This window comes from Mirounga angustirostris, unplaced genomic scaffold (genome assembly GCF_029215605.1).
Source record: "Mirounga angustirostris isolate CCGP_5_RB_7025 unplaced genomic scaffold, mMirAng1.0.hap1 SCAF_7, whole genome shotgun sequence".
Taxonomy (NCBI): domain Eukaryota; kingdom Metazoa; phylum Chordata; class Mammalia; order Carnivora; family Phocidae; genus Mirounga; species Mirounga angustirostris.
In genome coordinates, this window is record NW_026991715.1 from 143,297,789 (window position 1) to 143,318,965 (window position 21,177).

At 41.1% G+C, this 21,177-nt stretch overlaps 1 protein-coding gene across 3 annotated transcripts in view; it reads left to right on the forward strand.

Moving 5' to 3' along the window:
* Window positions 1-21,177, forward strand: part of DNAH5 (dynein axonemal heavy chain 5) — a 273,454-nt gene that overhangs the window by 222,982 nt on the left and 29,295 nt on the right. For all 3 annotated transcript variants that reach the window (XM_064596856.1, XM_064596857.1, XM_064596858.1), the window contains exons 62-68: window positions 266-401; window positions 955-1,271; window positions 1,849-2,004; window positions 2,874-3,056; window positions 9,534-9,777; window positions 11,199-11,313; window positions 11,797-11,987. In XM_064596856.1, coding sequence (XP_064452926.1) covers window positions 266-401; window positions 955-1,271; window positions 1,849-2,004; window positions 2,874-3,056; window positions 9,534-9,777; window positions 11,199-11,313; window positions 11,797-11,987 — 1,342 coding nt within the window. The remainder of the gene's footprint in view (window positions 1-265; window positions 402-954; window positions 1,272-1,848; window positions 2,005-2,873; window positions 3,057-9,533; window positions 9,778-11,198; window positions 11,314-11,796; window positions 11,988-21,177) is intronic.

The following is a 21,177-nucleotide window of genomic DNA, read 5'->3' on the forward strand; positions in this document are numbered from 1 at the left end:
TGAATGAAGCAAATTTCTATTATCTCTTAGTTATCAACACCTGGGGAGACTCTGACCCATGAGCTCAGGACCCCACGTGAAGGTTTAAGAGCTGGGCTTTGGCTAACACAGGCACACAGGAATTGAATCTTATGGTTCCTATGGGATAAGTGGCTCACAGGTCTTAGAAGGGTAGATAATATATAATGGTTTAAAATTATATTCTTGAGCCAGAGGCTGTATTTTTCTGAACAAAAGTTTTCTTCTGATTCTGGCCTTTTTTTAGACCTTGCTTGAAGATGCGGAGCGCTGCAGACGAAAGATGCAGACTGCCTCCACTCTGATCGGTGGCTTGGTGGGAGAAAAAGAAAGATGGACAGAGCAAAGTAAAGAGTTTGCTGCACAAACAAAAAGACTTGTAGGTATGTAAATTCCTGTATTAATCAGATTATGTGTTGACTCCATTAGGGAGTTAGCAAACTGAAACTTTTATCAGAATACAAACCAACCCTCTAGTACTTCAAATTCCTGTGTGTGTGTGTGTCCAGATATTTCAGAAGGATGAATATTGGTCTGGCATCTATTCAGCCGTTATTCGATGTATTAATGATCTTCAAACCTCTTATCAGGTCACTTTGAATTCTCCTATGAGCTAATGGTTGTATTGATTCAGGTCACTTGGAATGGAGGCTCTGTCTTCTCAGGTTTTGTATCTCTTAAGCTCCAAAATCATACTCTCACATCCAACAAGCGTCAAAATAACCTAGTTGATGACTAACAGGTATTACTTGGTGGACCGTTTGGACCCTGTTTAACAATGATCTACTGCTTATTCACCAAGACACAGCAATGTGGTTACAGTTTGGTTTCTGGAAGTTAGTTTAAGAGTGGTTGCCTTTAAAAAATGTTTAGTATTCTGCACGATTACAAGGCTGATTATAAAGTATTTCAGTGGTGTTTTGTTTTCTGTTTTAGGGGATGTATTGTTGGCTACAGCTTTTCTATCTTATTCTGGTCCATTTAACCAAGAGTTTCGCAATCTGCTGCTGTATGACTGGCAGAAGGAAATGAAAGCCCGGGAAATCCCATTTGGAGACAGTCTAAATCTCAATGAGATGTTGATTGATGCTCCCACTATTAGTGAATGGAACCTCCAAGGTCTGCCAAATGATGACCTATCTATTCAGAATGGAATTATTGTCACAAAGGCATCTCGCTATCCTTTGTTAATTGATCCACAAATTCAAGGGAAGATCTGGATTAAAAATAAAGAAAGCCAGAATGAACTCCAGGTAATTTGTGTTTGAGTATATTTATGTTACTGTGAAGTTTTATTGCCCCAGATGAACAAGAGTCCGAGAGTCAAGAAATATTTGAAAATAGTAGAGACTGTAATCCTAGATAGAGCAGTAACAGATGCAAGCCTAAAGTCTAATATTAAAATCTTTTCTAAAAATTACATTTACATTTGTATGGATCTCTACTAATGCCATCTTTCAAAGGTTTCAGATTCTCTTCTGTTAGAGCCTAAATCCCTCTTTGATGAACAGAGCAGGGTGGAGTTTATCACACTAAGTGTGTAGCCCTCTACCAGGACACTTCATGGTTATTCCATTATTATTTGTCACGAAAGTGGTGGTGATGAGGAGAAGACAGGTTGCACTGGGGAATGACAGTTTGCTACGGAAAAGGATGGAAACATTTTAAGCTTTCTGTACAGTCTCACCAAGTATGAGTTCCAGATAAGGTTCACGAAAAATCTCTGTATTTGTGTCCCATGACAGAATGCTCAGGCACCCTTTAATGTCCATTCTCTCTGTCTATGGCATTGTGATATTGTCAACAGCAACCTTTGGATCTTGTTTCTAGATCACATCTCTAAATCACAAGTACTTCAGAAACCATCTGGAGGACAGTCTTTCTCTTGGAAGGCCCTTGCTTATTGAAGATGTTGGGGAGGAACTAGATCCAGCACTGGATAATGTTTTGGAGAGGAACCTCATTAAGACTGGGTCTATCTTTAAGGTAGGTTAAACCTATTGATAATTACATGAGGAACCATTATCACGAGGCCAGGTAAATGTGACATAGGCAACAACTGAAATTTGAGTCAGCGGCAAGAGGCATTTGTTTTTTCTCTTCTACACTTCCTGAGTTGGAATTAAAATTTTCAAGAGCAGTCCTTTTAGAAATATCTACTTCTTTTGTGTGATAGAGTCTGACTCCATTTTGATGGGTTACTGTAGACATCTTTCAAAACCCATTATGACCCTCACCCCTTCTGTCCCGAACCTGGGCAAGCTGATAAGAAAACCTGGGGCTCTCGCCTTTGACATTGGTGGGAAAATCAAACCATGCAATCCTCTGTTTATGCCCTACGTGGGAACCTTTATCCCAGCCCTACCCCCTAATCACCATAAAACCCTAAAAGAGCTGCTTTTCCCTACTCTCTCAATCAATTTTTGGGACCTGGTTGGGGGTCTACTTTAATCTCTCCAGAAATCTAATTATGTGAGCAATAAACCTTTCATACACTTTTGACGCTTATGTGATGTCATCAGTCTTCACCTCTGAACCAAATTTTGGATGGGTAATCCATCTCGCCTCTGTGGTATGACCACACCAATTTTGGTGCTAAATTCTACATTTATGGTATATACTGGCATACATTGAACTTCTTCCCTCCCTCCCTCCCTCCCTTCCTTCATACCCACCTTCCTTCCTTTCATCCTAGTGGTCTGAAGCCCTCTGAATGCCTAATGACCACTTCTTTTTCAGTATACAGAGATCTCCAGTTATACAATTCTTTAAAGCAATGCTTGATCCTGTGGAGAAAAGGACACAGTAAGGTATATGTCTCTTTTATTACTTTTGACTTTATTTTTATAATAAAGGTGAAAGTTGGTGATAAGGAAGTAGATGTGATGGATGGCTTCAGACTCTACATCACCACCAAACTGCCCAATCCAGCCTACACCCCTGAAATAAGCGCTCGGACCTCTATCATTGACTTCACTGTCACCATGAAAGGTCTGGAAGATCAGTTACTGGGGAGAGTCATCTGCACAGAGAAGCAGGTGAGTGCTGTGTGACCACCTCTTTTTTGGCATTGTGTTGTGATTCTTTCATTGATGAAAATAATATGATAAAAGTTGTAATAGGATTGAGGCCCCCCCTTTTATTCCTGTGGGTTTTTTCCATTATTAATTCCCAGGTGTCGTGGGTAATTACTAACCGATTACCCTCTATGTTTCATCTGTCTCATAAGTCACATATACCCATTGATTTTGTGTATACTAATGATGTATCTATGAGAATATCAGTCTCATGCTCAGCATCATTATTCTGGTCTTATATTGCTTCATTTTTCTGAAGAGTTTGCATGATCATGAGTTCTGTTCATCTGTTGACTTTTAGGTTTCTAGGCTACAGCTAGGTTTTTCTTCCATTCAATTCATTATTATGCTTTTGGAATATAAAATTAAAACTCATGGCTTCAAACCACTATGATTAAAACCAGCTAACAGACAACATTCTCAGTCCTTAATGTTGCCTGTGAGAAACCTCTGTGTATGTTGTGACAAGACAGATATTTGTGGATCTGGAGCTTCAGGGAGCACCTTCTGGAGGCTGCTGGCTTAGTTATGTATCTGTTTTCTCTACTTCTATTTGGTGGAATAACTTAACGATCAATAAAAAGTAGCCAATAATTTATAAACCTCCTTGTTTTGAGTCAGCGTTTTCTCTAGGGAATATGTGAGTCTTAAAGAAGTCTAGAGGATTTTAATAGGACTGCTTTGGTAGAACTGCATGAACTCTAAGAGTTGCTATTGATTTTCTCCTGGGTTCAGTAGCAATGAGGAGTCTAGTTTATTTTATAGCCCCCTTTTACACTGACCTCAAGATTTATTTAGGTTAAAACTATTGGAAAAATCTTTGGAATCTGTCCTTCCCATTATTTTGATTATTATTATTATTTTTTGTATGTTTCATGCTTGGTCTTCTGAGTCCTTCCATATGTTTATCTCTTGCTTCTTCGCTGCCTCTTCCCCTCTCTCATTTCCTTTTTTATGAATATTCTCTTTTTATTTTTTAGTTTATAGTGCATGAATCATAGAGTCGTATGGTTGGAAGTTGCACTAAAAGCATTAAATCTGACTTTGTAGATTCATGTAGTTAGTGACCTCAGAATGGCAGGAACTGAGGCCAGAGTTTCTACCACAGACTAGCTACTGAAGTACTAACAGCCTTTAGAATACGTGCTTGTTTATTTTTGGAGTCTGAGTCAAGCTAGTTGAGGAAGCCTAGCACTGCCATATCCTTACTTCAGGAAGGACTGGGATTCTTGATCCACAGCATGCAGTGTCGGGCAGGGAATCCCTGAGAGTCTTTGGGGCAGCGGCCATTACCCGTACGTTAGGCTCTGCTTTCACCTGTGGCATTGGCTTTGGGGAGGTAAGGGGTCCTGATGGCAGTTTGAAAAATATCCTTGTCTTTGGTTTTCTCACCTTCAGCTGAGATGAATATCGTTTCCTTGGAAGAAATAATTTGGTCTGACAGATTTTGTTTGCAACAAAACAGCTCCAGCCCTGGAGTCATAATTTTTAGAAGTTTAAGATGAAGCGAGGAGCACTTTAAGCTCCTTTGAAAAGACATTGAACAGCCTTGAAAAGCCAATATGGATCCCAGGCTGGGCTTTTTCTTACCCCCTGGAAAAGTACCTTGAGTGTCTTGAGAAAATTATTCCTTAACTGTTGTCTCATGATCGGAATCCATTCCAGGCTCACAGTAGATAATTCTTAGGAAAAGTATGGCCATAAGAACGGGACCCTCACTCTCTTATAATATTAGAGGGTCCTCTTACCCTGAACCACATGATTATACAACATGTAACCTGTATTTTTCTCCTCTAACGCAAGTAGTGAGCTGTTGGACTTAATTTTGAAGGCTCTTCAGAATATATTTCCTGCAAGCAGCCTTTTCTTTTGTAGCATCTTGTCTTCCCACCACACCCCTGAATTCGCTCATGTTGCTGAATCATCTCAGCCTGGGTGGTGGCAGGTGGGTTTGAGTTGATCTCTGGGGCTTTCTGGAAATTGAGTAACTCATTTGAATAGAGCCTACAGATTCAAAAAGTGTTCCTTTGACTTCTGTGACAATGCCATCTTTCTGACTATGATCTCTTCTTAGGTGAGTATTATGAATACTCCACCAATATAAAATGCTATTGAGCCAAGGGTGGGTACTGGAAGCAGGGAAGACCCCACCAGTGAGAAGCTGGTATTGGAAAGCCTCTAAGGAATTCCCTTACACATCGAGCTGAAACAAAGAGTGGGTTCTCCTACAGTCAGGACGAATTCAACCTTCACTGCTCTGTCGATTCTTCTTGTGAAAGGTGGCTCAGGAAAGGCCATTCTTCTTTGAATCCATACATTCACCAGCTGTCCAGTGTCTTGGAGATACTGGCAGTGAGGACCCTTGTTATCACATGGATCCGGTCTCGTCAATGCTTGGCTGTACAGCCTGCTGGGCCCTCAGGTTTGTTTGCTTTCAGAGGCAAATGCAAACCCCAGAGCATGGGAATGCAGGGAAGGCAGATTTATGATTTTATATATATATATAAATATAAGATATATTTATATATATCTTCTCTGTACTCCAAAGCAGTCATTTTAAATGTGTGAGCTGTTCAAGGTTATATCAAGGCCATGGCCATATTCAGTTGTCGACCTGATACACCTGTGAGTAGATGTAGGCAGCCTGCTCTTGTCACCAGAAGGCAAGGTATCAAGACCATTTTAAACAGGCAGCAAACCACTAGTTCTTCAGCAACTATCCTTTAAAAAAGAACAAAACAAATTTCTTGGGTTCACTCTTACCTTGATCTTAGAGAACAAGACAGAAACTCAAAGACAGCTATATACTATTAGGAGAAAAACACTAATCTAGAATAACAGCTTCTGTTGGCCACACAACACAAAGCCTCAGGGGTCACCTTGTTCAGAATCCCAGAGGAGCAAACAGGTGTGTGATTTCCTTTGGAGGTGTAAGCACCCAAACTCGGTGGAACCAACGGGAAAAATAATTTAATGAAGACCCTTAAACAGATGTTGTTATCACCAGCTCACTGGTACAGAGAAAAAATAAATCTAAATTCTATTGTTTAATCTTTCTCTTTTAATTACCAGTGTAAGGTGCAGGAGAGAAGGAACCTTTGGGAATGAGAGCCTGGGTGCTCCCTTAGAACTGAGAACTCCGAAAAGCTCATCTGTTTCTTTTTACTGATTTCAAAACCATAGTTACAGATGCAGTTTAGGTACACACATAATTTTGGTTGTCATTTGCATCTTTGTTGCGCCACTTAATTTTTGATCACTTAATTAATAAATAATATGTTTCCTGAAATTGTCCTGCATTACCACTGTACTTGTTTACTCACTTTGGGGATACTTTTCATATTTTCACAGTTTATATAAAGAATTTACATGGCAGCCTTAGGAAATAGAATACATAACACAAATGTTTACCTGTGTGTGTGTGTGTGTGTGTGTGTGTTGAGATAACCCCTTTGATGGGAAAATGCTTATAGACAAAATGATTTTGATTAATTTTGCTCCTTATTATCAATTTCAAAAAGAACTATCTTCTTATAGATTGGAGGACCTAGAGTCATAGTTCAACAGAACCATGTTTAAATCAGCCATACAAATGAGCATACACCTAAAACCTTATCCCAAAATAGGTTTTTCTGTTTTAAAATCCTGAATGAGAAGCAAGTAGCAGGGTGCTTGTGTGGCTCAGTTGGTTAAGCGTCTGTGTCTGCCTTCCATTCAGGTCATGATCCCAGGATGCTGGGATCAAGCCCCACGTGGGGCTCCCTGCTCAGTGGGGAGTCAGCTTCTCCCTCTGCTCTTCCCCTCTGCTTGTGCTCCCTCTCTCACAAGTAAATAAATAAAATCTTAAAAAAAAAGAAGAAGCAAATAGCGGTTCTGTTTTCCTTCAGAGATAACTTTCTTTTTTCCATAACTCTTGTCCCATTGTAGCGTTTGGTCATTTACCTGCTATTTAGTACACAGATTGCTTTCATAATTCCAAATTGCTTTGAATTGTACTGTTTACTTTAGGGGATATTATTTTATCAGTTTCAAACTTTGGGGGAAATGTACTTCCTAGCCTCATTTTAATCCTTTAGGAATATAGGCAGTTACTTTAATTGGCAAATTTATTGGTGTTAACAATGATATTGAAGTGACTACAACCATCTCAATAATGTTCACGCTTTTACTTGCTATTTTTAAAATCAGGAATTGGATAATTTGCCTCTTTTTATACATTATATTAAATGTTTATTTTGTGAGTAACAGTTTTTGTAAGTAACACGGGGGTATGATTTTAGTACTGATTCTATGGTTTTCAAGGGGAGATGAGATTGGAAATGTAGGTTGTAATAAGTCTTGTAAACTGTTGAGAATTTTGGAGCTTTCAAAACAGCTGAGGGAGATCCCTGAATACCTAGGAGCAGGAAAGGGGGTGATGACAGAGAAGAGGGTCAGTGGGGAGACCTGTTATGGTTAGAGTAGTCCGTGAAGAATAACTAAAGCCTAAGCCAGGGCTGTGGCTATGCATTTGGAAGACATGGATGGAGGGAAAACTATGGTGCTGGAAGAATCTGTAAGACTTGGTGCAGTTTTTGGATTTGACAGCCCATGCTCTCGTCCCAGCAGACATGAGAGCATGCATCCTTAGCCTAAGTGCAAGATTAGAAAGTTCTCTTTTATCCCATTTCAGCCACTTTATTAGGCTTTTGTAATGATATGTGAAATTCTAAAGTATGGTTTATTTTATGTCAACCTATAATTTTATTTTTCAAACTGCTTATTTTCCCAATAGGTATTATAATGCTTCTGAAAAATCCATGCTTAGAATGAATCAAAGAAGGGGAGAAAAGGGGGAAAGACATATTTGGAACAGTTATCATGATCCAGTTACTGTTGTAACTGCTTTACTAGTTATATCCTGACAATCACTCTCTGAGCTGTTTCTATATCCATCTCACAGATAAGGAAACTGAGGCTCCTAGAGTTATATAACATGACCAACATCATGCAGCTGATAGATTCTAGGGGCTGTGATTCAAGCACATGTCTTCCTGATGTCAAAACCATCATTTGCCCCATGGCTTTATGATCCTTCCCTTACCTGTCTTCTTCAGGTGAGGATTTTTAGACCACTCACCTTTAGGAACTCAGGCACGATAGTGATAGTGTGTGAAATATGGGCATATGGCAATAAAAAATATCTGAATTTTTCCTTTGAACATGATTACTTTATTTTTTAGTGTAACCGTAGTGTAAGTTCTTTTTTTTTTTTTATAGCTGCTTATGGAGAGGAATTTTGCAGGTGTCTTAAATGTTACTTTCTGTACTAATTTTTTTTTACATTTTCTCAAATTTGAGATTCTTATCTAGTGAGTAAATGAATGAAAATAACCACGAAGGAAGCTTTTCAAAGACCCAATACAAAGAAGCAAACATGATAAAGGCAGGTTTTGCTGAAGTTGCTTTGTCACCAAGAATTAAGCAAGTTCTGAGATTTTGCTCAGAGCCTGGTAGGGTTCTACCCATCGTAACTGTTGAGTCAATGGTGATTAACTCGCTAGAATATAAAGCAGTGGCCAGTGGCCTTTGTTCTTTGTATTCATGCAGTTTTGTTACTACCACCTTTATTTTAGATCTGTGGTTTTCAGTTACAGGGTAAGAATTTTCTCCCAGCCTCTGGGCTTTGTGCTGTCTTTGGCTTGCTCTGTGTGATGGCCATGCCCTCCTTCCCCACCCTTTCCAGTCCCATCTTTTTTTCCTTCTGTCCCATGGACTCCCCTCTCCAAACCACCATGAGGAAGAAGTAGCCAATCAGGACAATAACCTTCCAAAATCATTCTCTCCCCAGCCATCTATAAAGATCCTTCAGGAAAGATCTAGAACTTCCCTTCTCTTGGAGAGAATAGCACCTTTTCAGGCCAAGAACAGTTTCCAGTTTAAAGGTACCTGCAGCAGCCAAGTGGATTGTTTGCCTAACTTGTTGGACACTTGCTTTTCAGGGCATTGGATACTATTTCAACCAGCAAGCTGACAATAATCACATTCAGACAACAACGGAGCTCTCATAAACAAGAAACTAAACAGAAGAAAATGTATTTAATCCGAGAGATTGATACGTGTCTTTAAATATATTCCAATATATTTTCAAATATTTTTCACCTTCAGAACAAGCTTACGTATAATCACAAATGTTGCTTAAAGTTATTTGACTTTAGGAAATAGATAGATGGTCCAGAGAATATTGGTCGTGTTTTTAGCAAATGTCATGTTACTTGCCACCCATTCTTCTTTCCTCCACTAATTCTCCTCCTCTTCTTATTTTGATGTATTTCCTGCAGTCCAGTATGATAACTACAGTGCAGGAGCTTGAGAGCAGCCGTGTAGGTTAACTTTTTCAGGAATGGCCAAACAATAGGTGTTAATTAAGGAGGAAAATATCTTTATGCAAATTAACAGGAACTGGAGAAAGAGAGAACTCATCTCCTGGAAGAGGTAACTGCAAACAAAAGAAGGATGAAAGAGTTAGAAGATAATTTGCTTTACCGGCTAACGAGTACCCAGGGGTCCCTGGTGGAAGACGAGAGTCTCACTGCTGTGCTGAGTAACACAAAAAAGACCGCAGAAGAGGTGACACAGAAGCTGGAAATTTCGGCCGAGACAGAAATTCAAATTAACTCAGCCCGGGAGGAATACAGACCTGGTGAGTTTGGTAATGAAAGACAAATGTCACAGGAAAATGAAGTGAGAAAAAACCCCGAAATCTGGAGAAACTGAAGGAGCGAAGGACATTAATGCAAATGGCTGTGCCAGGTGGGGTGGTCCTTCTGTTTTGTGGCACTGCTTTGGGACGCAGTCGGTAAACCTGAGATGAAGAGAAGATTGTATAATGGTGTTAATTGTCTAGGTGCTTATGATTCCTGTGAGTTGGCAAATTCTTTAAACTTAGAAAGTAGGGGCGCCTGGGTGGCTCAGTCGTTAAGCGTCTGCCTTCGGCTCAGGTCATGGTCCCAGGGTCCTGGGATCGAGCCCCACATCGGGCTCCTTGCTCCACGGAGAGCTTGCTTCTCCCTCTCCCATTCCCCCCTGCTTGTGTTCCCTCTCTCGCTGTGTCTCTCTCTGTCAAATAAATAAAATATTAAAAAAAAAAAAAAACTTAGAAAGTAAAGAGGGAGGGTTTTTTTTTTTTTTTTTAAAGATTTTATTTATTTATTTATTTGACAGAGAGAGACACAGCGAGAGAGGGAACACAAGCAGGGGGAGTGGGAGAGGGAGAAGCAGACTCCCCGTAGAGCAGGGAGCCCAATGTGGGACTCAATCCCAGGACCCTGGGATCATGACCTGAGCTGAAGGCAGTCGGTTAACCAACTGAGCCACCCAGGCGCCCAAAGAGGGAGGGTTTTTAAAGAATGCCTGACTACCGTTTGGAAATCTGAGGAATTAGTGCTGCATTTGTGGGCTGCTCACTGGTTCTTTATCATTTGGTAGCAATCAGCCAGTATTTTGTTTGCAGTCTTTGTCTTATGAAGGGAGTTCCTTGGTCTCACCAGAGTGCTTTAGGCTTACCCACCAGTTTGCAAATCAGTGTTGTTCACGGGTTGCAAGAGGGACCTGCTGAAAGAATTCATTTTCCTTTAGAAATGTGTCATTCTTTCTGGAAAAATAATCAAAGCGGTATCATTTGCTGGTGGAGAGTCAGGAGCATCATCTTTGCCATGCCTTGTTTTGCCAACCCGAGGCCAAGCTCAGTCGGGGCTTCATGGAACTTGAGCATGAGGGCCGTAAGATGCCTACACAATTTGCTAGGCGTTACAGTTTTTGCTATCCCATCGATTGCCTTTTCTGCCTATGGAAAAAATAGAGTAAAATGTATTTATAAGGGATCTGGAAGTTCTAACATGGAAAATACCACTTGATAAATGCAAGCAGCAGACTGCTTACACAAAGCTTATAAATAAGAATTGAGTATAAATTATGAGCCTTGCTCCAGGCTCCCAGTGCTGGTAGATAGTCATTGATAAAACAAATATAAGACCTGTTTTCATTTAGAGTTTAGGCTGGTCTGTGCATGGTCATTTATTTTCCACCCCCATAGCACATGCAGCCTTGTTCTTTGTCTTTCAGTGGCGACTCGAGGCAGTATCCTCTACTTCCTCATCACTGAGATGCGCTTGGTTAATGACATGTATCAGACTTCGCTCCGCCAGTTTCTTGGCTTGTTTGACCTTTCCTTAGCCAGGTATGTCCGTACTCAGGAAGCCAAGCTGAATTTCCTATCTGTGGGCTAGAATGATGACATTATATTTATAACTTCTTTTCCTTTTGCTGCTGACTCTTTTTTAAAAAATCTCAGCTTAGTGTAATTACCGGCGTATTAACACATCATTCTCATTTGTCCTTTTACGCTCAGAGACAGCTCTACCAACTCTTCATCCATGGATTTATTCCTTGGATTTCATGTATTTCTGTTAAACAAGAAAATTCTCAAGATGTTGTTGTGAGTGGTAATACCCTGCTGGTAAAATTGATTTAGACAACACTGAGGATTCTGTTATGTTATTTTGTGTTGAGAGAATGCTGGTTATTTTAGATTTAGGATGCTTATTCTTATGCGTAAAAAAGAACTGGCCCTCCAAAGTTACCTATTCTCCAGTAAAGACGTTTTTATGGGCAATGGAAAAGGGGAGTGGGATAAGCCCGATTTAAATGTTCTCTCCTCCAGGTCTGTCAAGAGCCCAATTACGAGCAAGAGGATTGCTAATATCATTGAGCATATGACTTATGAGGTTTATAAGTATGCAGCCCGGGGCTTGTATGAGGAACACAAGTTCCTGTTCACCTTGCTGCTTACCCTGAAGATCGACATCCAGAGGAACCGAGTCAAGCATGAAGAGTTTCTTACCCTTATTAAAGGTCAGTATAACAGTAGAAAGCACTGTACACAGGTCCAGATGTAGGAATTACTTGAAGGTGCTGTGCAGTACTTTTTTTTCTGGCTCTAACAGTTTCCTTGCATTACATTGCAGATTGCATATATGTGAAATGTTTTATTTGTTCATTTATTGCATGAATATTTATTGAGAGCCTACTGTGTGCTGAGGCACAGACTAGACACTTGGGGCTCAAAATAAAACAGTAAATTATGTAGTATGTGAGAAGCTAGTAGGCACTACGGGAAAAGACAGAGCAGGATAAGGTAGATGGGGAGTTAACAGGGTGTGCAGAGTCGGCGGGGGCAGTTGAAATTTTAAATGGAATATTTAGTGGGAAACCTAATAGGGTAGGCCTCCCTGAGAGATGGACGGGTGAATAAAGGCCTGGAGGGGCAGGGGGCACTGGCCCTGGGGACAGGCAGAGGGGGAGTGTCAAAGGAAGAGGAGATGGCATCAAGGTGCCGGTGGGGGCAAGCCTGGTATGACAGAGGCTGGAGCCACGGGCAGGGCGACTGTGGAGCCCACCCCATGGATATTTATTCTGTATCTGTTGAAGCATTGCTCACAGGCAGGTCCCTCGTGCCACCGCACAATACAGCCCAGGGGAGGCTAGGAAATACATTTGCTGTCACATTCTTGAATGTCTGGACAACAAAATATTTAAAGTAATTGTAGAAATGATGCTGGGGTCTAAATGGCTTTATCTACCATATCTTTCTAAGCGAAGGTTTAACTTTATAGATGAGACATAATTTTATCTACAGTGGGTGGGGAGAGATTTTCATGTTCACCTGGAGAGTAGATTTGCTGAGGAACTTGAAGAGGACCCTGAAGGGGCAGGAGGGAAGGGGTGTGGCTGTGCACGTGCTTGCCCTGGGGGGCGTAAGCCCGTAGTCCTATGTGAACAAATGCGTATTGGTGTTCATATAAATATGCATTTGCACACATCTCTTACAGAAACAACAAAGACTCATTTGGTTAGACTTGAACTTAGAAATGTATGATTTACAGACACTTTTCTCTTTCTCTCTCTCTTTATTCTTTGTCTCTAACCCTTGAACTCTTGCTCCTTGGGTCTCTTTATTTTCCAAGTTTTCTAAATCAGAGCTCGTGGATGATGAATGAATTAGGGAGACACCCCTTAGGCAGATGTAGGGGTGACTTCTTCACTGAGCCCTTCAAATAGTACTGATTCGTGGTCTCATTGACTGGTCCTCCAGCTGATGGAGATTTCCTGTGGCAAGTTGTTCCCAACATCTCAATTCAGGCATGAAATGCATTTCCTCATGAAATGCGTCCAGGTCTGGTTTAAATACTGGGAAATATGTTGCCATTTGGCGTGGTGATAGAAGACGTGGGATTTAGAGTTAGGACGACTGTAAGTGAAAATAGTGGTTTTGCCAATTTCTTGTCGAGTGTCTCGAGCAAGTTCTTCAAACTTTTCAGGCTCCAGCCTCCTGTGCTATAAAACAAGGGTGGTCAAATCTACATCATCGGATTATCGAGAAGTCACACAATTTGTGTAAACGCTGGTACATAGGATATGTTCAGTAAAGGATAGGCATTGTTATATTATCTTTAGTATTTTAGTTTGTTTTGATTAATCTGAGGCTCGCATAGGCTGGACTGTTTTTTGTGGGCTTTTGGCATTCAATAGTTTTTTAATGCTGCGCTATGAAACAGAGTGTCGGAGGGAGCTTTGCAAGGGAGTGATGTTGTAAGGTTGCTCATTGCTGGTGATTTTGCTGAGAGCTACCCAGTGGGTGAATTCCCTCTGCAAGGACTTTAAAATCACTTGTTTGCAAATGTTATTTAGAGAGCAACAGTGTTTGGATACTGGTCTTTTAATTTGCTCATCTCTAAGATGGAACAGGATCAGCCCAGATGACTTTCTGAATCTTCTTTAGCTATACCACTTAATAATGGTGTGGTATCACTTGTAGAAATTTTTCATTGTAAGAACATATCATTTTTACAAAGTATTACAGTACAAATTCAAACTTACCTTTTCCCAATGTAAGGGTTTACAGAATGAAGGCAATGGCATAACTCTCAATCACCTTGAGAATTTATTTTGAATTATGCCTATTCCAGCTGTTCATTCATCAGAGGTACATATTATCCAGGAATATGTCTGCCCTCAACCCATTACCATCATCCTCTGTGGCCCATTGTACACTTTTGAGGTAGGCAAGAGATTCGTGCCACAGTTACCCTCTACTAAATGATGAATAATGCTTTGGTTGCAAGGAACACCCTTTCCTTCCTCTAAATAGTTTCTCCCTAACTCTCTGGTGAATATCTTATTCTTTTGAGTTTGTTGGAAAATGGACAGTTTCCATGGAGATTGGTAGGACATTTTTCAACACAATGCCATTGTCCTCAGGTCTTTAACTGCTCTCTGCCATTAAAGCAGTCTGTTTTGATTTGGTGACTTAATGATCTTCTCAAAACTGCTTCAAGGCCATGTTTACTTTGCTGGAAATACACTAAGATGGATTTGGCCAAAAGATAGCAATTTAGTGGGGTCCATGGCACCTGGGTAAAGTAGAGATTGGTTCAATAAATATCTTGAGTATTATTATTTGTTCATGACCTGCTCTGTTCAAAAAAGGATTTTAAAGGTGGCCAAATGAATTGGTTATATCCTTTTAAGAATTATGCTTAGAGTGTATTTTCCTTGAAACATTTTAATAGATGGCATTTATTAAACAGTATATTTCATCCTATAAAGAATTTCTACTCTTCCTTTGACTTAAAATTTGATTGTTTACACATTTAGTTCTTCTGAGGTGGGCGACAACAACATTTTAAGGTATTGTTTATTTTTTGGTGCTGTGTGTTATGTGAATTACGTGAGCTTAGGCAGATCAGCAGCAGCAAGGGAAGAGTCACTACCCAATGGGGAAATGTTTGCTGTGGTTAGATTGGCCAAAAATAAATGAGATAGCACAGGATCCTTGGCTGTGCTCAAAATGGAAATAAATAATATACTGATTTATAGAGGAGAACCCTTTATTTTTTTTAAAATTTTATTACGTTATGTTAGTCACCATACAATACATCATTGGTTTTTGATGTGGTGATCCACGATCCATCGTTCTCGTATAACACCCAGTGCTCCATGCAGTACGTGCCCTCCTTAATACCCATCACCGGGCTAACCAATCCCCCCTCCCCCCTCCCCTCTAAAACCCTGTTTGTTTCTCAGGTCCATAGTCTCTCATGGTTCATCTCTCCCTCCAATTCCCCCCGCCCATTTTTCCCTTCCTTCTCTTAATATCTTCCATGTTATTCCTTATGTTCCACAAATAAGTGAAACCATATGATAATTGGCTTTCTCTGCTTGACTTATTTCACTTAGCATAATCTCCTCCAGTCCCATCCATGTTGATGTAAAAGTTGGGTACTCATCCTTTCTGATGGCTGAGTAATATTCCATTGTATATATGGACCACATCTTCTTTATCCATTCATCTGTTGAAGGGCATCTCGGCTCTTTCCACAGTTTGGCTATTGCAGACATTGCTGCTATGAACATTGGGGTGCATATGGCCCTTCTTTTCACTACATCTGTGTCTTTGGGGTAAATACCCAGGAGTGCAATTGCTGGGTCATAGGGTAGCTCTATTTTTAACTTTTTGAGGCACCTCCACACTGTTTTCCAAAGTGGCTGTACCAACTTGCATTCCCACCAACAGTGTAAGAGGGTTCCCCTTTCTCCACAACCTCTCCAACATTTGTTGTTTCTTTCCCTGTCCATTTTTGCCATTCTAACTGGTGTAAGGTGGTATCTCAGTGTGGTTTTGATTTGGATTTCTCGGATGGCTAATGATGATGAACATTTTTTCATGTGTCTGTTAGCTATTTGTATGTCTTCTTCAGAGAAGTGTCTTTTCATATCTTCTGCCCACTTTTTGACTTGATTATTTGTTTTTTGGATGTTGAGTTTGAGAAGTTCTTTATAGATTTTGGATACCAGCCCTTTATCTGTAGTGTCATTTGCAAATATCTTCTCCCATTCTGTGGGTTGCCTCTTTGTTTTGTTGACTGTTTCCTTTGCTGTGCAGAAGGTTTTTATCTTGATGAAGTCCCAAAAGTTCATTTTTGCTTTTGTTTCACTAGCTTTTGGAGATGTATCTTGAAAGAAGTTGCTGTGGCCGATGTCAAAGAGGTTACTGCCTATGTTCTCCTCTAGGATTTTGATGGATTCCTGTCTCACATTGAGGTCTTTCATCCACTTTGAGTTTATCTTTGTGAATGGTGTTAGAGAATGGTCGAGTTTCATTCTTCTGCATGTGGCTGTCCAATTTTCCCAGCACCATTTATTGAAGAGACTGTCTTTTTTTCATTGCATGTTTTTTCCTGCTTTGTCAAAGATTATTTGACCATAGAGTTGGGGGTCCATACGTGGGTTCTCTATTCTGTTCCTTTGTTCTGTATGTCTGTTTTTGTGCCAGTCCCATGCTGTCTTAGTGATCACAGCTTTGTAATATAACTTGAAATCGGGCAACGTGATGCCCCCAGCTTTGTTTTTCTTTTTCAACATCTCCTTGGTGATTCGGGGTCTTTTCTGATTCCATACAAATTTTAGGATTTAGGATTGTTTGTTCCAGCACTTTGAAAAATGTGATTGGAATTTTGATCGGGATGGCATTGAAGGTATAAATTGCTCTGGGTAGCATAGACATTTTAACAATGTTTATTCTTCCGATCCATGAGCATGGAATATTTTTCCATCTTTTTGTGTCTTCTTCAATTTCTTTCATGAGTGTTCCTAGAGTATGGATCCTTTACCTCTTTGGTTAGTTTTATTCCGAGGTATCTTATGGTTTTTGGTGCTATTGTAAATGGAATCGTTTCTCTAATTTCTCTTTCTACAGTTGCGTTGTTAGTGTATAAGAAAGCAATGGATTTCTGTGCATTGATTTTGTATCCTGCCACATTACTGAATTGCTGGATGAGTTCTAGTAATTTGGGGGTGGAGTCTTTTGGGTTTTCCAAATACGGTATCATGTCATCTGCGAAAAGAGAGAGTTTGACTTCTTCTTTGCCCATTTGAATACCTTTTATTTCTTTTTGTTGTCTGATTGCTGTTGCTAGGACTTCCAGTACTATGTTGAACAATAGTGGCGATAGTGGGCATCCTTGACGTGTTCCTGATCTTAAGGGAAAGGCTCTCAGCCTTTCCCCATTGAGGATGATATTCGCTGTGGGTTTTTCATAGATGGATTTTATGAGCTTGAGGAATGTTCCCTCTATCCCTATACTCTGAAGAGTTTTAATCAGGAAAGGATGTTGTATTTTGTCAATGCTTTTTCTGCATCAATTGAGAGGACCATATGGTTCTTCTCCCTCCCCTTATTAATGTGTTCTATCACATTGATTGATTTGTGGATGTTGAACCACCCTTGCATCCCGGGGATAAATCCCACTTGGTCGTGGTGGATGATCCTTTTAATGTATTGTTGGATCCTATTAGCTAGGATTTTGTTGAGGATTTTGGAATCCATATTCATCAGGGATATTGGTCTGAAATTCTCCTTTTTGATGGGGTCTTTGCCTGGTTTGGGGATTAAGGTAATGCTGGCCTCATAGAATAAGTTTGGAAGTTTTCCTTCTGTTTCTATTTTTTGAAACAGCTTCAGTAGAATAGGTATTATTTCTTCTTTGAATGTTTGGTAGAATTCCCCAGAGAATCCATCAGGCCCTGGACTCTTGTTTTTTGGGAGGTTTTTGATCACTGCTTCAATCTCGTTACTGGTTATTGGCCTACTCAGGTTGTCAATTTCTTCCTGTTTCAGTCTTGGCAGCTTATAGGTTTCCAGGAAGGCCTCCATTTCATCCAGACTGCTCAGTTTATTGGCATATAGTTGTTGATAATAATTTCTAATAATTGTTTCTATTTCCTTGGTGTTGGTCATAATCTCTCCCCTTTCATTCATAATTTTATTAATTTGGGTCCTTTCTTCTTTTGGATAAGTCTGGCCAGTGGTTTATCGATCTTATCAATTCTTTCAAAGAACCAACTTCTAGTTTTGTTGATCTGATCTACTGTGTTTCTGGTTTCTAATTCATTGATTTCTGCTCTAATTTTAATTATTTCTCTTCTAATGTGTGGCTTAGGTGTCGTTTGTTGCTTTTTCTCTAGTTCTTTAAGGTGTAGAGTTAGTTGGTGAATTCGGGATTTTTCTATTTTTTTGAGTGAGGCTTGGATGGCTATGTATTTCCCCCTTAGGACCGCCTTTGCAGTATCCTGTAGGTTTTGGACCGATGTGTTCGTTCTCATTGATTTCCATGAATTGTTTAAGTTCTTCTTTGATTTCTTGGTTGACCCAAACATTCTTGAGCAGAGTGGTCTTTAGCTTCCAAGTGTTTAAATTTCTGTCAAATTTTTTCTTATGATTGAGTTCCGGTTTTAGAGCATTGTGGTCTGAGAATATGCAGGGAATAATCTCAATCTTTTGGTATCAGTTGAGACCTGATTTGTGACCCAGTGTATGGTCTATTCTGGAGAAAGTTCCATGTGTGCTCAAGAAGAATGAGTATTCTGTTGTTTTAGGGTGGAATGTTCTGTAAATATCTATGAGGTCCATCTGGTCCAATGTATCATTCAAAGCTCTTGTTTCTTTGTTGATTTTCTGCTTAGATGATCTGTCCATTGCTGAGAGTGGAGTATTGAGGTCTCCTACAATTAACGTATTGTTATCAATATAACTCTTTATTTTGGTTAACAGTTGGCTTATGTAGATGGCTGCTCCCATGTTGGGGGCATAGATATTTACAATTGTTAGATCTTCTTTTTGGATAGACCCTTTAAGAATGATATAGTGTCCTTCTGTGTCTCTTATGACAGACTTTAGTTTAAAATCTAATTTGTCTGATATAAGAATTGCTATCCCAGCTTTCTTTTGAGGTCCTTTGGCATGGAAGATGGATCTAGATCCCTTCACTTGCAGTCTGGATCTATCTTTAGGTTCAAAATGAGTCTCTTGTAGACAGCATATGGATGGGTCCTGTCTTTTTATCCAATCTGTAACCCTGTGCCGTTTTATGGGAGCATTTAGGCCATTCACGTTGAGAGTAATTATTGAAAGATATGAATTAATTGTCATCATGTTGCCTGTGAAGACGTTGTTTTTATAGATCGTCCCTGTAAATTTCTGTTGTATATGACTCTTGGGGTCTTTCTCCTTTTATAGAACCCCCCTTAATATTTCTTGCAGGGCTGGCTTAGTGGTCACATATTCTTTCAACTTCTGCCGGTCATGGAAGCTCTGCATCTCTCCCTCCATTCTAAATGAAATCCTTGCCGGATAAAGTATTCTTGGCTTCATGTTCTTCTCATTTAGTACCCTGAATATGTCTTGCCAGGCCTTTCTAGCTTGCCAGGTCTCTGTGGATAGGTCTGACGTTATTCTGATGTTCCTCCCTTTGTACGTAAGGGATCTCTTCCCCTTAACTGCCCTTAAGATGGTTTCCTTGGTTCTAAGATTTGCAAGTTTTACTAGTACATGCCGGGATGTTGACCTGTTTTCCTTGATCTTAGGAGGGGTCCTCTCTGCCTCTAGGACTCGAATGTTTGTTTCATTCCCCAGATTAGGGAAGTTCTCAGCTACAATTTGCTCAAATAGATCTTCTAGCCCTCTCTCTCTCTCCACTCCCTCCGGGATTCCAATGATTCTGACGTTGGAACGCCTCATGGTGTCACTTATTTCTCTGATTCTATTTTCATGGATTCTGAGTTGTTTTTCCCTGGCCTCCTCTTTTCCCTTTTTATCTATTATACTGTCTTCCAGATCGCTTATTCTCTCTTCTGTCTCAGTTACCCTAACTGTTAGATTATCTAGATTGGATTGGATCTCATTGATCGCATTTTTAAGTTCTGCCAATTCACCTTTTATTTCTGCCCTTAGAGACTCTATGTTGCCCTTAATTGATTTCTCCATTCTAGCCATTGTCTTCACAATTGCTAGCCTGAATTCCATCTCCGACATCTTGGTTATATCTGCATCCATTTGTAAATCTGCAGCATAAGTCATAATCTCTGAGTCTTTTCTGTTTTGGGGGCTCCTCCTCCTAGTCATTCTGTTGATGGGTGTTTGAGGGAATGTACAGAGTCCAAATTATTGACCAGAACGCAAGCAAGATGCACCTGTTTGTTGGGACCTTAGGGTTGCTGGCCTCTTGTTTTCCCAGCCTGCCATGCTGTTACTCAGCGGGAGGGACCTGCCGTGCTGTTACTCGGCAACCCTGTTTGGGCGGAGTTGCCCTGCGCCCCTCTGGTGGGGGATGGGCTCAGTGGGAATCAGTCTTCGGGGCTTTTGTTCCCTGGCGGCTTTCCGCGTCTCTTCCGCCAGTCAGAGCAGAAGAGACCGTTTCCAGCCCTCTGCCTCAGAGCAGAGACCGCAGTCTGTTCTTCAGTGAGCTCTCCAGGCCACACCGTCTCCGTTTCTGTCCATGCTGCTATAAACCGCAGCGGCCTGGGTTGTGTGCCCCTCCGCAGCGCTCCCGGTCCTGCCTCCAGGTCGGGCCCGTCTCTGCCCTTTGTGCTTCTTTTTTTTTTTTTGCCCTTTGTGCTTCTAATACCGCCAGCCGCTCCCAGTCCGCGCAGTGCGCGACTCCTCCACTTGGGGTCCTGTCTCGGGGGCTGCAGTTCGTGTGCGCGCGACTCCGCCGCTCGGGGTTTCCACCCCGGGGGTTGCAGTTCACCGGCGGGACCCCGGCGCACCGGGATTCCGTCTTGGAGGCTGCAGTTTGCATGCACGTGACCGTCGCTCCGGTTTCTGTCCGAGGGGCTGCGGTTCGCATGTGCTTGACCCCGCCGGTCTGGTTTTCCACCCCGGGGGCTGCCCTAAAGTCCTTTCCCGACGCTACCGGTCTGCGAGTCTGCGCCCGTCCGCAGTGCGTGAGGCTGTCACTCACCGGCGGTGTAGGATCCCCATGGCCAGGCACCCTCCCGCTGCCGTTTATCCTCCGATATCTGCCCATGGAATCAGGGCTCCCCGCTTCGTACCTGGAAACCAACCTCCTGCGATATTCTGTTTGTAGAGATCCAGATCTTCTTACATCTCAGGCTGGTTTCGTGGGTGCTCAGAGTGGTCTGGTAGATATCCAGCTCAACTCCGGGGACCAGTTGAAATAGGGTCCCCTACTCCTCTGCCATCTTC